The following is a 16,125-nucleotide window of genomic DNA, read 5'->3' as shown; positions in this document are numbered from 1 at the left end:
TTATTGGTAGATTTTCTTGGGGTTTTTAGGTATCTGTTATGCAATTTGAAAATCAAGTCTCTTTCCATTGCCTTAGTCCTATAACTAACATTTTTATGCTATGTAAAATAATAGTTAGGAAATGGAGCAATCATCTTTTACCCCTATTTTACTGGTGTTCCCCATTGTTGTTGATCATTGTTCTAGGGCAGCAGTTCTTAAAACTCTTTGGTCTTAGAAACTCTTTATACTTTCAAAAATAATTTAAGATGCCCAAAATCTTTTGTTGATGTGGCATATATACATACACATATGTAATTAAAATTTAATTTATTGTAATTAATTTATTAAATGAATTAATTTATGTATCTTCTAATTTAATTAATTGATTGGTTTAAAGTAAATAATAAACTCACTCTGTAAATAAGATTTAGCTGAAAAATCTGGATAAAAACATTTTTGCTCATATTTTTAAAAAGTATATGGTATTATTTTTGCAAAATTTTTAATGTCTTAGAGAAGATAACTGGATTCTCATATCTTTTTCTGCATCCATTCTATTACAATATAGTCTTTTGGTTGAAGAAAAAAATATATAGGTATAAAAGGAAATATAAAAAATATATTTTCATGGGCCAATCCAATGTTTTAGGATTAATAGGAAAAGAGTTTTAACCTTGCATTTACTCTAAAGGGGCCTTAGAGAGTCCCTATATAAAGTAATAGTATAGAATTAGTTGTAAATGCAGCCCGTCATTTTCCACACTTTCACTTTAGCACACTTTTTAAATCATCTAGAAAGACTATAGAAGAAATATTCTCAACCACAGACTGTAACAATACATAGAAAAATTATTATTTCTCTGGTATTAAAAATCTATGAAACATTATTTGTAGTACTATACAATTAAAATGTATTTTGATTATACCTTAAAATATAAGAATGACAGGTCCCTGGCCAGGATTGGAGACCACTAACAAATTCTGATAAAAACAGATTTCCTTGGTGCTTTATTACACTAATAAATATATAAAACTTTATAAAAGATGAAGAAGGGAGAAATTTGGCTAAGTGAACACACCCAAGTTAGATAACCAGAGAGATATAATTACAGGAAAGAAAATTCTTTTTCTCAGAGACATTCAGAAATTCACAGGAGAAAAAAATGAAAGGGAGTAGATGAAGATATAGGGATGATTCAATTCTGATGAGGGACTTCAATCATCAAAATTTTTAGGAACTCTATCAAAAGCTAAGCAGTTGATTACAACTTGATTTGTCTTAATGATAACTTCATAGGCAATTAAGTGGTGCTGTGGATAGTCCTGGGCCTGAGATCATGAAGACCTGAATTCAAATTTGACCTCAGACACTTATTAGTTGTGTGACCCTAAAAAAGTCACTATTTGCCTCAGTTTTCTCATCTGTAAAAATAAGATGGAAAAGGAAATGGCAAACCGCTCCAGTATTTATGCCAGCAAAATCTCAAATGGGATTATGAAGAGTTGAACATGATTGAAACTACTGAATAAGATGATAATTTTATACTTGAAAAGATAGGAGAATTAAGTAGGAGGGATTTTCTTCTGTATCTAATTCTTGCTAATAAGGAGAAACTGTTTGCTGAGTTGGAAATGATAAGAACCTTTGTGAGGGAAGTGACCACTGTTTCTTAAAGTTTATGATAGAAGGAAAAAAATCCTGATTCTAGTTCGATATATTCCTAGATTTTTAGACAACAGATTTCAAAACATTCAAAAGAAAGGAGGATAGGATTCTGTGAACTCCTGTAGGATTCTTTGGAGGATATCAGTTAAGGAGACATGAGAGACCATCACAATCCTGATAAAAAGAAAAAGTAAGAGTTGCTAAAAGACATTATTGTGGAAATAAAGTGATCTCAATGACTTAGATTACACACACACACACACACACACACACACATACACACATATACACACACACATATATATACATACACATATACAAATGAATGATGGAAGCAAGGAATATAAGAATACAACATATAAAGAATACAAAAGAATATTATGGCTTTGTAAAGATAATGTTAAGAGAATGAAAGTTCAAAATTAACTGACGCTGGATAGGAAAATTAAGAGCAACAATAATTTTGAGAGAAGAGAGAAGAATGCTGTTCAGAGTGGATTCAACAGTGAAAACTGGCGACAAAGAGAAGGCAGAGTTTCTCAATTCTTGTGTTACTTCTGTTTTCTAAGGAGAATAACCTTTGAATTGGAAAGAACAGAATAAAAATGGATAATAGGAAGTTAATACACAAGATCTATAAGAAGATAGTAACTGCACTTTCTCATTGCCCTTAATGAATTTGCATCACCCACCACAGATGAACACCATCAGGTACCATAGGATCTGGCAGATGTGATTGCTGAACTACAGACAGGGGTATGTGAAAGATCGTGATAGATTGTGGAGAACAGGAAAGAGATGTTAAAAATGATTCCAGTGCCTGAGGCTTTGCCAACATAGCTTCAGGCTAAAAAGTATTTATAAAGTAGAATTGTAATAGAAACTGTAATTTTCTAGAGGGGAATCACAGAATCACAAAATTTCAGAGTTCAATAGGATTACAGTGGCCAGTGAGTTGAATCTATATCTGAAAAAGAATCCTTGCTAAAAACACAGTCAGCCTTTGGTTGAAGAACTTCTACTTTCAGTGATAGGATATTACAGTTTTGAATTGTTTTATTGATTTAGGATGTTTAATGTCTCCATCAGCATGTCTGCTCTATTTCACACCCTACAGCAGAATTCAGCTTTCTTACATCCCACCAATCCACAATCCTTGTTTTCCACAGCAGCACTGAGGTAAAGATTAGGATTAGCCCTATTCCTTCCTCTCTTTAGGGGAAAGAAGTAGTGTTGTTTCACTTTAAATTCTGTTCCCCAAAGGCTCTAGGGATGTTCTGGCATAACTAAAATAATACTTATCTAGCATAACTAGAGAAAAGCATATCCTTGATTCCTGGATTTATATTATATTATTCTATAGTATATATTATTAAAAAGATGATTAGTGAACATCTATAAAAAGAAATGGTAACCAAAAAGAAACAGCATTGTTTTTTGAAGAATGGGTCATTTCAGACTAATCTTAATTCCTTTTTAATAGAGTTTTAAAACTGTCAATAAGGAGAATGCTTATAGATTTAGTTTACCTTAACTTTAAGAGAGCATATTCCTCTTATGGAAAAGATACAGAGATGTAGGATGGACACACATAATTTGGGGAGTTTGGAACTGGATTAATGAATAGACTAAGATAACTAATTCTCAGTGGTTTCATGTCAACCAGAAGAGATTTCTCTAGAGGAATGCTCTAAGATTCTATATTTTGCACTATGCCATTGAACTTTTTAATCTATTACCAAGATAAAAGTAAATCTAGAGTCTGTAGACCAGACAGATTTAGGAGAGCCAACTAAATAACATATAAAATAGAAAAAAAAAAAGCTTAGCAATTGAGAAAAATGGACCAAATATCATAAGATAAAATTTAGGGATAATGTCTACATCTTTGATTATATTGGCAGAAAGGACTCTTTTTGCCAATATTAGTTAGTAACTGCTCCGCAATCTATGGTCTTAGAAAGATGTGATGGGAAATTCACATTTTGTCCACCTAATTCTCTGTTCCTACTATCTTTTGGGTGGACAGAAATATCTCCAGCTGGATTTTGGGCTCTTTCCTTCAGGCTTAGTATTGTGTCACCCACCAATTCCAGTCTTCTTATATCTCATTTCCGACTCCCATGTGTACCCCCTATTCAGTGACATTGGCCTCTTCATCAGTTCTCAAGCAAGACACTTCATCTCTGCACTCAGGGCATTTTCACTGGCTGTCTTCCATAGCTGGAATGTTTTGCCTCCTAATCTCTATCTTTCTACTTCCCTCAAGACTCAACTAAAATTCTACCATCTAGAGGAAATCATTCCTCATCCTCTTTAATTTTGATGCCTTTATTTTGTATGTAACTTTAAAAAATACATAGTAGTTTCTATATTGTCTCTCCCATTATATAATGAGCTTTTATGAGCAGGGTCAATCTTAAATTTTTATGTTATCTCCAGTGCTTAGTGCAGTGCCTGGGTCATAGTGCGTACTTAATAAATGTTTATTGATTGATTATTAACAACAATTAAAAACGAAGTTTTAAGCTAGAAGATGTATGTTCATCTAAGATGATGGCTAGTGACAGAAAATTTCATGCAAAGAAAAGACAGTTCTATGTTAATATCAAATGTGTCTTCTCAGCCCTCATTCTTCTTGATCTTTCTACAACATTTGACACTACTGACACAGGATTTTTTTTTTTTTAGGTTTTCAATATACTGCTTTCTTGATTTTCTTCCCACTAATAGGAGTGCTCCTTACTTTTTTTGCAGCATCATGATCCATGTACCATCCCCCAACTGTGGGTATACCCCAAGGCTTGATCCTATATGCTTTTTTTCTCTTTTTACTCCCTCCCTTAACAATCTCATTAGCTTTCACATGTTCAAATATCTCTTTTATGCAGCTGAATCAAAATTTTATATATCCAATCCTGGCTTCCTTTTTGAACTGGTGTTTCAGACTCAAAATGTCTAAAAAACTTACCTTGTTTCCCCAAATCCAATCCTCTTTCAAGCATTCCTTTTTTATATCAAGGGCACTAACAACCTTACAATCAATTTGTTTGGCAAAATCAGAGTCATATTTGACTCAATGACCCTATTGGAAAATGATATTATATGAACTTTATTCAGCTCTGAAGTCCTACAAAGTCTTTACAATATTGTGTAAAAAAAAAAAAAAAAACAGAGATAGCAAAGTTAAATTGCTTCACCTATCTTTCCTCCCTTTATGAAACAAAGGCTCGCATTTTATAACTTTTCTGCCAATGATACTTTATGACAACAAACTACAAAATACTAGTTCCTGAAGGTTTAAACTTATAAACTTTATGCCTAAAATGCAATACATGTAAGCATGAGTAGGTTGAAATGAATGATCTATTAAAGAAGGTTTAAAGAAGCAGTATAAAGGATACTATCTGAGAGACATATGACCTGCAAAGATAGATAGTCAATCTTATAGTAAGAGAGATAAAATAACTATCTAATGCATAACTTATGTGTTTTAATAGAATATATATAATGTCAAAAGATGTAGAGAAGGCCTAAGTATACTGGATGGCTACCTTGTTGAAGATTTGCAGAAAACCATAGGTTGAGAAAGCATGAATGGATTACAATCTGCATCACTGCATAGAATCCTCATGTTAAAAAACATTTGGGGACCACTGAACTACCAAAACATAGGTTTTGTGCCTGGGGCAGGCATTATAGATAGAAAATGACTTGGGCCCAGATTGATTTGCTGGAAGAAACTGGCTGAAATATTAAAGGAAATTTCTCAGTGCTTTCAATGATTCCAAGTTGCATATATGTGTGTGTATAGTATATAAATACGTAAAAACATCCATATATATATTTGTATATATGTATATATATACAAGTATAACACTTGTTACAAATTTATACTTTATATGGCTATATACTACAATATTCTCAAAAGAATCAGAATTATAAACTATTCAAATAACTGGAAAAATATAAGGCAGGTATATGTTGAAGACTTGGAATCAATGAAATTGAACAAAGACACAAGTGAACAGCAAAAGACTTGACTAGGTGATATGGTGAGAATGCTGCATTATCTTTCTGGCTTTTGACTCTTTCTAGCCCACCATTATGCTCCAGGTTTTTTTTTTTTTTTTTTTCTTAATTCTTTCAAAATTTTCTCTTTGATCTGAGGTTTCTGAAATTTGACAATAACATTCCTATGTGTTTTCCATAGAGGGTCTTTTTGAGGGAGTGTACATTTTCCTCCCACCACTTTCCCCTGTCAGCTCCCTTTTATGCATTGTCTTCCCCCATTAGAATGAAATCTCCCTGAGAGCAGGCAGTGAATTTGATGAAGAGATTGCAATTTTTACTAGAAGATTCAGTTACATGAGTATTATCATAGATATATCTAAATATATATGTATGTAATTTAAAATTGCACTTTTTTCTCCAGTAAGAATAGAAGTAATCCAAAATAATTTCAAATCACAATTTCTAAGAATTTCCTACATGTACTTAGGGCTTTAAGATTTACAAAGTACTTTCTCACAACAGCCTTCACAATGTAGTAGTCATTATTCCTATTTTTCACCTGAGTAGCTTGAAGCACAAAGAGCTTAATTGATTTCCCATAATTATGCGCCTGTTAGTGACAGAAATTGCATTTGCACTCAGATCTTTTGACTTCACATCCATTTTTCTTTTTATTACATGACAGGGATCTCTCTTATACAGGTTATATCTATATTAAAGCTATCTTATTTTGATTGAATTGAATTGCCAAATAACCACCATCAGTCTGAATGATTTGTCTTCTTAATTTAATTTTCTGAATTGACTAATTTAACAAGATGTTTTGACAAGAGTATAGATAAAATCTTAGTTTGATGGCAAATTAATTTGAAATTTCTCTTCTTATTTTATATTTAAAGACTTAACTTCTACAATATCCCTGTTAGCAGATTATTTCAACCATTCTGACCTTATGCTGACTCAGTTCAGCTTGAGAGAGCTGACTGTTAAATTTTCAGCATGAGAATTTACACCTTTCAAGTTGGCAAACAAGACAGAGCTTGATTTATTGTTTTATTTTTGATTGTCTAGTCCTAAGAAAAAGTGATGGAGAAAATGTTAACAATGCATTTTAAACTTAAAAGTATGTGGTGTATATCTACCCTCCCCATCACCAGAGACCTGATAATTGAACTTTTACCAGCATACCTCTGATTTCAATCTTATTGCTTAGCTAGTCTAAAAATACATTTAGATTAAAAGCACTGTGTGATTTTATTCTGAGATATATGATTATAATTTGAAATTAAAATAAAGTCCTGAAAATAAAATATTAATGTTATTATGTCAATTAAATACAAACTCTTTTTGTAGGACCTCTCATATTTCTATTCAAATATTATAATAATGACCACTGTGGTAGAGAGTCTGATCCTTACTCTAACGCTATAATACTGTGACAAAGAAGCTATGCTGTACTAGAGCATCATAGGATTGCGAGACAATTCATGAATGTATGCAGCAAGAGAAGTAAGAGCTGTCACCATTCTAGGGAAGCCATTATCAGGTAAAATGGGAATAGTTTACTTGTGGGCCAGAGTATAGTGTTTATCTTGGAGTTAGAGACAGAACAATTGGGTAAGAGACTAGGTAGCACAGTGGATGGAATATTGGACTTGGAACCAAAAAGACTTATCTTTATGAATTCCAAATAACCCTTAGACACTTACTAGCTGTGTGACTGCCATAAAGTCACTTATCCCTACTTGCTTCAGTTTGTCATTCATGAAACAAACTGAGGAAGAAAATGGCAAAAAGAGTCAAGAAAGCCCCCAAATGGGCTGACACGACTGAAATGTTTGAACTACAACAAGAAATTGTGACCAATGAGGATGCCCTAGGTCATGAATTCACTACCACAAAGGTCATTGACCATTTTAGAGGTATAGTCATGAATGGAAAAAGTCTTGAGGAATAATAGCCTTCTTCCTTCCAATAGAAGGTGCCAAAGGAGAAGTGTGAATCTAAGCACCTAAACATGCTGTGTGAAATTCTTAGATTGGATTACTTGTTGATCAAAATGGGTATTATTGCTGGTTCTAGAAGGAATATAAACATCAAGAGTTTGAGGTGGTTATTTAAAATATATTTGAATTTTCTTTTCTTTTCTCCTATGGCTATGTTTTTTAAAAAAGGAATATACATGCTATGTTTGAGAATCAGTGATATGCTATGTTTATATGATTTAGTTCCTTTAACATATAACAGGGAATGGAAAAGAAAGAAGTTATTGATTTGTTTTTGTTTATTAACTAGTGCATGTTTTGGTGCCTTTGGATTATAGTTCATGAATCCATTCTTAGAATAAATAGAAGAATGCTATCATCCATTAAAAGGTGGAAATCTGGTAAAAAGGTAACTAGTAGATAACTACACAGCTTGGTATTATCCTATGTTTGATGCTTCCTTTTTCTTTTTATTATAAAGATGTAGACAAGAAATTATACTATATTGCTAACATAGTAAGGAAGGGAAAAAAAGAGTTTTATTTTTGTTCATTTTCTGTTACTAGCCCGTTTTCCATGTTGATATTACTTAAAAGGATGCATTTAAAGTATTTATGTCCCCATAAGATTTCCTTTTATGTGATATAAAATGAAGAGATAGTAATCTTAATTTGAGTCTAAAATATATTTTTATAGCATTTATTGATCTTTCAATAGTTTTTGATACCATTGATAATATTGACCATACCATTAACTTTGGCTTACATACCCTGGTATAGAATAAAGAACAAGTTAAATTAAATCAACAACTAATTTTATTATTTTCTATGTGGCACACATAGTGACAAATGTTAGGCAAAATTAAACAAAAACCAAAACCTGTCATTCCTTCATACTTGACAAAACTGAAAGCACATAAAGGTTTTTGTTTTTGTTTTTTTTTTTTTTTTAATGATGAGCTTCCATTATCTCTCTTCACTTGAATTTCTTTCAGCTGTAAAGTTCCAATCACCACTGTAGGCCACAATAATTTCTATAAAGTTTACATAAATATTGAAATAGCAATAGAAAATAGAAAGGCAATCATTCTCCTTAATGCCGAGAGCCTAGTTTTATTATCTCTTAACTAGGAATGATCTAAAGAGCTCTGAAATATGATGAAACACACCTACTGGCTTATGTTGTTAGAAAAATAAATTAGCTTTAACTAAATCACATTAAATTTGAAAATGCATTTGGCAGATTTAAAAAAAATACTCAAATGGACAATGCTAAATAACTCCATTAAACAGCTGAATTTATTGAGAACTTTAGGAGCATATTTCGAAACTTACTAATTTTGTGGAATTTATTAAGATGCAGTTCTATTCAGAATCATAGAGCTCAGAGGGACCATTTAAAGATAAGTCATGGCAGCCTTGAAGGCAGGTCAAATATTTCAACCAGCCCAACAAAGGAGATCTGAGAAATCAAAGTATCTGACTCTTGAACACAACAGGCTTAAATTGACTTGGAACTTGATAATGCTCTTCTAAGCTGTGAATCTAATCCCACTTACTATTAAATGAAATAAATGTAAAATGTTTAGTACAATGTTTATCATATAGTGTTTTATAAATGCTTATTCATTTCCCTTTGCACTATTATGAACACTGAGGTAGTATTGGGGAGGACTATTGTCCCTTTCCCAGGTGTTATAGGATTTGTTAATATGCTTGTCCTTCCTGTACCAATTATGTAAATATTAATCTATTATGCAATAAAATCAAATTAGAGTGTAGGAGACCCCTAAAACTGAAGAAATAAACCATTGGGAACTGCAATCAGTGTCATAGAGACTGGATACTCCTAAATTCCTTTAAAATAGTTTTGTTAAATTAGAAACAGGGACTATGAAACTATACATAAGAATCCCTGTAGGTCATGTATTGACTTAGAAAACTACATATGAACATCATGGCTGTTGGGGGAGGCAGGGTAATCATTGTTACACAACATATACTAAAAGCTTCCTTAAGATATTAAATATGTTGGAAATATGTTTAAAAGAATTGCACATATTTAACCTATTTGAGACTACTTGCTATTGGGGAGAGGGGTGGGGAGGGAGAAAAATTTGGAACAAATGGTCTTATAAAAACGAATATTGAAACTATTTTCATGCATTTGGAGAAATAAAATACTACTGAAAAATTTCAAAAAAGACATTAGATATTTAAGAGAGATAGCTTTATGCCTATAGCCACTGGGCTTAACCATTTATCCAGATTCTCTAAACTGAAGTCCTATGTTATATTCTCAGAAAGGTCTACAATGTAACTGGAGGATAAGAAATACTTCACTGACTTAAGATTAAATATGCCTGTAGCTTTTATGGGAGCTGGCATAAGAAATATCCTTCAGAATACAATTTTTATACCTTTGAAAAATGATAGATGAAGACATCAGCTATTATGTTATACTGTGTCCCTCAAGTAAGAACCTATGTAATATATTTTTTCATCTCTAGAGTTCATTTCTATGAAAGTATTTTTACTCTATTCTTCTTATCATACAACAACAGCACAATTCTGTATTTCCCTAGGTGCATCTGAACTTAATTCAGTTCCTAGACATAGAAATGAATGTATTCTAATGACTCAATACATCTATTTTCCTGATTCTTTTTACTTATTTTTGTCTTTCAATTTTTTGTTAATTGTCCAAGTTGTATGTGTCTTAACTTTAAAGGATATTTCAAACCTTTTTTTTGGAAGCAGGTGGAGTACATATAATAAATATAAGCATCTATGTGTTTGAAATACTAGCATTCCTTTAGTTTGCTTTGCTTCTTAACCTGTTTTTCCTCTTGACGTGATTCCAAGATTTCTTTATAGTTCCAAAAAGATGAACACATCATATTATAAAAAAATGAAAAGAATAAAAGAAATTGAAAATTCATCATTATAATAATAACACATTATATTATAACTTTTCTATTAATAAAAACATAACATCCTATAAAATAGGGAAGACTAAGAAGTCTAATTGTCCCCATTTTATAGAAGAAACTAAATCTGAGATAGTAAATTATATCTCCTCAGTCATAAGTACCAGAAATGTAACTTGAATCTGTCTTTTTACTTTTACACCAATGCTTTTATCCTCCATATTCTTTCCCACTTAGATTTTGATTAAACACACGATTAAACTATAGATACATGCTTATCAGGAGCTTGACAATGACATTAAAAATTCTGTTGGTATCACTTATACTGAAAATCAGTCAGTATTATCATTAATTAAAGCAATTATCAATAGGAAATTCTACATATCTTGTTTAAGGTTTTTGTATAAAATACTACATGTTACCATTCATCTTTTTATTCTTCCTTATCCCTTTCCTTATGTAAAATGTGATTAAAAAGAATTCTTGACTACTTTTCACTTCAGCTCAGCTTCTCATTCAAACCAAGTCAATTGTGCCAGGGAATCAACAAGGGCAGAGCTTCCTTTTTCTACTGGCTTCTGCTCAGTTCTAGACTTTGGCATGCTACTAGTACCTAGCTTGCCAGGAGCAGCAGAGACTTTATTCTGTTTGATTTCCAAGGTTACAAAAAAGACGGTATATTACTTGAAATTTTAAATACTGAGGTACCATATGAACATCATATGCTTAACATATCAACAACTTTTAGACAGGGGGGGAAAAGCCACATTGCATTGACACAGAACAAATTAAATTGTTTGATGAGAATGAAGTAAAAGTGTTCTTGACCTTTTTCAGGCCCCTTGTTAAGGTAGCATTCATATATGGTTAGTATTCCTTTGGTTAGTATTCTATAGGAGGATTTAGTAAGAAAGAAAACAACTGGAAGAACTGAATGAGTCTGCCTACAGATATTGCTACTGCTGATTGAAATGATTGATGGTTTAAACAATGACTTCATAATTATCAGTACACAATGAATAACCGAAATTATTATTAAAAATAAATAGTGCCTCCTTAGGAAAAACAATTTAAATATTTTAAATAAAACAACAGAATAGCACTTGTATCTGGGAAAGAGGAAAGGGATAGAGGAGAAGAGTGAGGTTTAGATCTGTGATTTCATCTTGGTGGGCAACTCCCCTCCACAAGTCCAAATCAGCAATTCCTTGGTAATTTATAATTTTAGAAAGTTTCCCTGGGGAATGAAGAGATTATATGACTTGCCTGAGGTTATATAAGTAATGCAGAGAAAAAGCTATCCTTAAGTCTTTGAGGTTTCAGGTTTAGCCCTCTATCCACTTCCTCTATTTTCACAATACTTTATTATCACAGAAAAATTCGGGGATTTATCAACCAATTTGTGGTTCAGTGTGCATATCATAATGCTAGACAAATTTAAGAATAAGCATAATCCAAACTAGATTGGGAACATTGGAAAAAATTATGAGAAAACATACGCTCATAGGCATACATCTAACTCATATAACACTAGCAGTACTAAAATTCACTAATTCCAAGATGATTTGTTAAATTTTTTTTTCTGACACCTACACCATATTTCTTTGAAGTGATAGGAACACAGGAACAGTAACACAGTAACATTATGAAAAAATAGAAAAATAACACACTTGTAAAAATGCTGGAAAACTTTTGAAGAACATGTAGAACTAAGTAGGAAATATGCAAATAAAGAAACATTGAGTTATAGGAATCTGCATTAATGCTAAAGTTGAAATTGGTGTTGAATTCTATATACACAATGAAGGCTAATAGAAAAGGACCATGCTATGTTTCGCAGACCCAAAGTATTGACATTTGACTTGCCATTTCATTTCAAGTATGCTTAGGTTTTGTCTTTCATCTTTTGACTTGAAACTAACCTTCCTATATGTGCTATCTCCCCTAAATAAATTGTGAGCATCTTGAAAGCAGGCACTGTCTTGCTTTTCATTTTGTATTTTTAGCTCTTTGCATAGTGATTGGTATATAATAAGCATTTAATAAATGTCTTTCATGCATTCATTTTCTTTGCCAAAGCCAATTCCACTCCATTCTAGAAGACATAAACAACCCTTACTTAAGAAACAGAACTATAAGGCTGCAACTTATTACCATAAATGAGTTCAATTTTACTAGAATTTCTTGACTAATTTTTTATTCTAAAATTTAGAGTAGTGTAAATCATATTTATTTTCACAAAGATTTTGCAATTATAAGTTCACATTATTATAAATGCATCATTTTTATATTTTTCTGACTAATCACATTTGAGTGTAATTAAATTCAAGTTAAACAGTTTGGTCACATTTAGATTTTGAATTGTGCATTTTGATTCATCAAAGCATGTTAATCTAATGTGTAATTTTAATAATATTTCAAATTTTAAAATTATATTTCTTCCAAATTGATTTCAAAATGTATACTTTAAAATATAGAATATTATAAAGCATGTGAATAAGTTATGCAGAGCATTATGTGGACCCATATTACTATTTTGAATAAATATAATTTTTTTAAAAACCATCAATAATTTGAAAACATACTGATACTGAATTCTAGTTAAAAAAAATCACAAAGAGGTATGAAACTAAATAACATAGTATAAATCTTCTCTTCAATAAACACATATGATTTATGATCTATTTAATATTAACTTAAATTCCTTTCCACACCCTAATAGTATATCCTTTCTAAAATAAGTGTGATATATCTGTGAGCTCACTTCTTGGTGGGGCATTAATAGCAAATGGTGTGAACCCACCCTCCACCCACTCCCAAATGGAAAATCAACAGTACTTACTACATCCTGCCTTGTAGCTGAAGCCTGGAGGAAGGAGGAATCCTTGCTGGGCAGCTGCTGCCAGTGTTCGCTGGTCTGGAGGGAATACTGGAATCATTAATGGGGGCAGCTGACCTTGAACCTGCTGAACATGAGAAAACGAATCAAAGAGAATTCTTTTTTTTTTTCTTTAAGGAAAATGAAGTATTTGATTCATTTATTACAATGGATTTTCTCATTTGAGATACAAACTGTGTAATCACCTTAATTATAGAATAATAAGTGACTTTAGAAGTCACTAAGTTCAATCTCCCACCAAGTTGAGGAAACCCTTCTATATCATGCCAGATTATATGGTCATCAAACTTCTCCTTGTACATATCTAGTGGGTTCAACTCTTTTGCAAAACAGTCTGTCTACTGATATAATGCTCTAATTACTTAAAGGTTCAGTCTAATTTTCTTGGTATCTCTTCCAGTTCTTAGTATAGTGTTCTGCATGTGACTAACATTTAATAAATGGTTGTTTAATGAATAAATCAATTATTTGGTCCTAGTTATACTCTCTGAAGGAACACAGGGTAAGTATAATTTTTCTTCCAAATCACAGCCCTACATGAAGTGGGGACGGTTGTCATGTAGGGACAGTTGTCATGTCAACACTTAGTTTTCTCTTTTCCAAGCTAAACAACCCAACTCTTTTTCATATGACATGTTGCAGACTTCCAAACACCTCACCATCCTTATTGTCTGTCTCTGGATGTAGTTTAGTCAACATCTTTCTTAAAATGTGTCATTTTAAAACATAATGCTTAGTCTGAAAAATACAGACTGGGGAGGTAGTATTAATAGCTCTTCTGATATTGGGCTTTTTTGAATGCTATATAAAATTTCATGTCTTAATGGAATCAAAAATACACATATAATTTTTCAAACTAACTTATTTTCAATCAATGCTGAAAATTATCTGCCTTTAGTAAGGAACATAGAAGCTATTTTAAAACACATGGAAACAGAGCAAAGGATTTTCTTATATATCTAGAAAAAAATTCAGTATGCACACAATCATTGGTGATTCATCAGAGTAATTTGCATTATATTCAGTAAGTCTGCAGAGTTTCCCCCTTTCCTCAAATCTTAACAAACATTCAATTTTCAAATAGGCAAGATTATAAAGTGACATCTCCTTCAAAATTTCTAATAAAAAAATATACATTTAAAATGTTTTCAGTCAAAGAAAGGTTACAAATGATTTTCTTAATGTAAAGGGGATAGAATTAAAGGGGGAAAACATTTTCCCTGAAGTTAGAAAAATTCAAGATGAATTAGAAAGGGCCTTTCTTTCATTTAAAAAAATTCATAATATAGTTATTTTTAGTATTAACACATAATATTTATAATTATTCAAGATGTACACAATATATGATCTTTGCACTTTGGAAATCTACTGTTTAATAAAGAATATACCAATATAAAAGTATATGGAAAAAATTAAAATCTTTATGAGTAAATAGCATTCACATTTTTCTGTTTTTCTATTATAAAATGTTTTATGTTTCTTCTTAGAAGGCGGGTATGAGGAGGGAAAGGTAAAGATTATCACCTTGTCTTCTAATTAGAAAATTGCACTGAGACTAAATTTACAAATCTTCAGCTAACAGGAGGTAATTTTAATTCAGCTTGAAACAATTAAAAGTGGTTAAAACTAAAACTTTTGCAAACTTTTCTAAAACATTTAGTCTTTTGAGTGCTATAGCATTTATACACACACCATCCATGGGGATCAGCTCACCCACAGCTGAAATTCAGCCACCTTCAGTAGGGAACGTGACAGCTGTTTAAAAGCACATAGCAACATTACACAGCAGTTTCAGCCAGAAAATGAAGAATATAATATCCAAATGAGATCACAAAGGGAGTTTAGGTAGGCAATATATAATTACCCAAATTGGAGTTAAGCCAGGATCAGGATGCTAACTCCTCATATTAGGAAAAAAAAAGTATCATGGGATCTTCAATGACCATTAATGATCTGTTATTTCATACTTAATGGAAAAGGTAAGGTATATTTGTCAATTGGTTGACGCATTCTTGGGAAAAAATGGTATGAAAATTAAGTATCAAAGTAATTTCCTTTCTAATTAATGTACTGGTATAGTTGAAGAAATCTCACTGAGAAAGCATTTATATAGCAATAGAAGCAGATAAAAATGAGCATTGTTTCGAAAATTGCTGCTTAAAATTTGATCCACACCTCTCACTCCCCACCAGACACCCTGGCTTGTCCCACCTCTTGCTTTATTTGATTCAAGACAAAGACAAAGTAGCCATATTCTTTCAGAACAAAAATGAACAGCCATGTGGATTTTTACATAGTACTCTTCTTCGGCAAAGAGCCACAGAACTTTTTTAAAAATCGTTTCCAAGGATGAAAGTGACTTTGCCAAGCAAAGTGGCTTCAAAACAGGACTCAAAAATACTAATAGAAAGACAGATGGTTCTACTAAGAGCTTGGCTGCCAAAAAAAAAAAAAAAAAAAAAAGCAGAAAAAAAGCAGAAAAAAGGAATGATGTTATTGAAGCTGACTGCAAAGTTCTCTGATGACTGCGAATACTTTTGTCCCATTGCAAGTGCTAACTCTGCCTTCAGGGCTGATATAGCTAAAATACCAACCTCCCCACATTCTACCTCCCTGTGCTCTCTCCCCTCCAAAATAAAACTTGTCAGTG

The 16,125-nt window shown here is 32.0% G+C and overlaps 1 protein-coding gene across 4 annotated transcripts in view; it reads right to left on the bottom strand.

Moving 5' to 3' along the window:
• Positions 1–16,125, bottom strand: part of SOX5 (SRY-box transcription factor 5) — a 466,127-nt gene that overhangs the window by 135,101 nt on the left and 314,901 nt on the right. For 2 of the 4 annotated variants that reach the window (XM_051961302.1, XM_051961304.1), the window contains exon 7: positions 13,419–13,542. In XM_051961302.1, the coding sequence (XP_051817262.1) occupies positions 13,419–13,542 (124 nt within the window). The remainder of the gene's footprint in view (positions 1–13,418; positions 13,543–16,125) is intronic. The other 2 variants (XM_051961303.1, XM_051961306.1) reach the window with 1 other exon arrangement.

This window comes from Antechinus flavipes, chromosome 5 (genome assembly GCF_016432865.1).
Source record: "Antechinus flavipes isolate AdamAnt ecotype Samford, QLD, Australia chromosome 5, AdamAnt_v2, whole genome shotgun sequence".
NCBI classification, from domain to species: Eukaryota; Metazoa; Chordata; class Mammalia; order Dasyuromorphia; family Dasyuridae; genus Antechinus; species Antechinus flavipes.
This window is presented reverse-complemented; position numbering and strand designations above follow the sequence as displayed.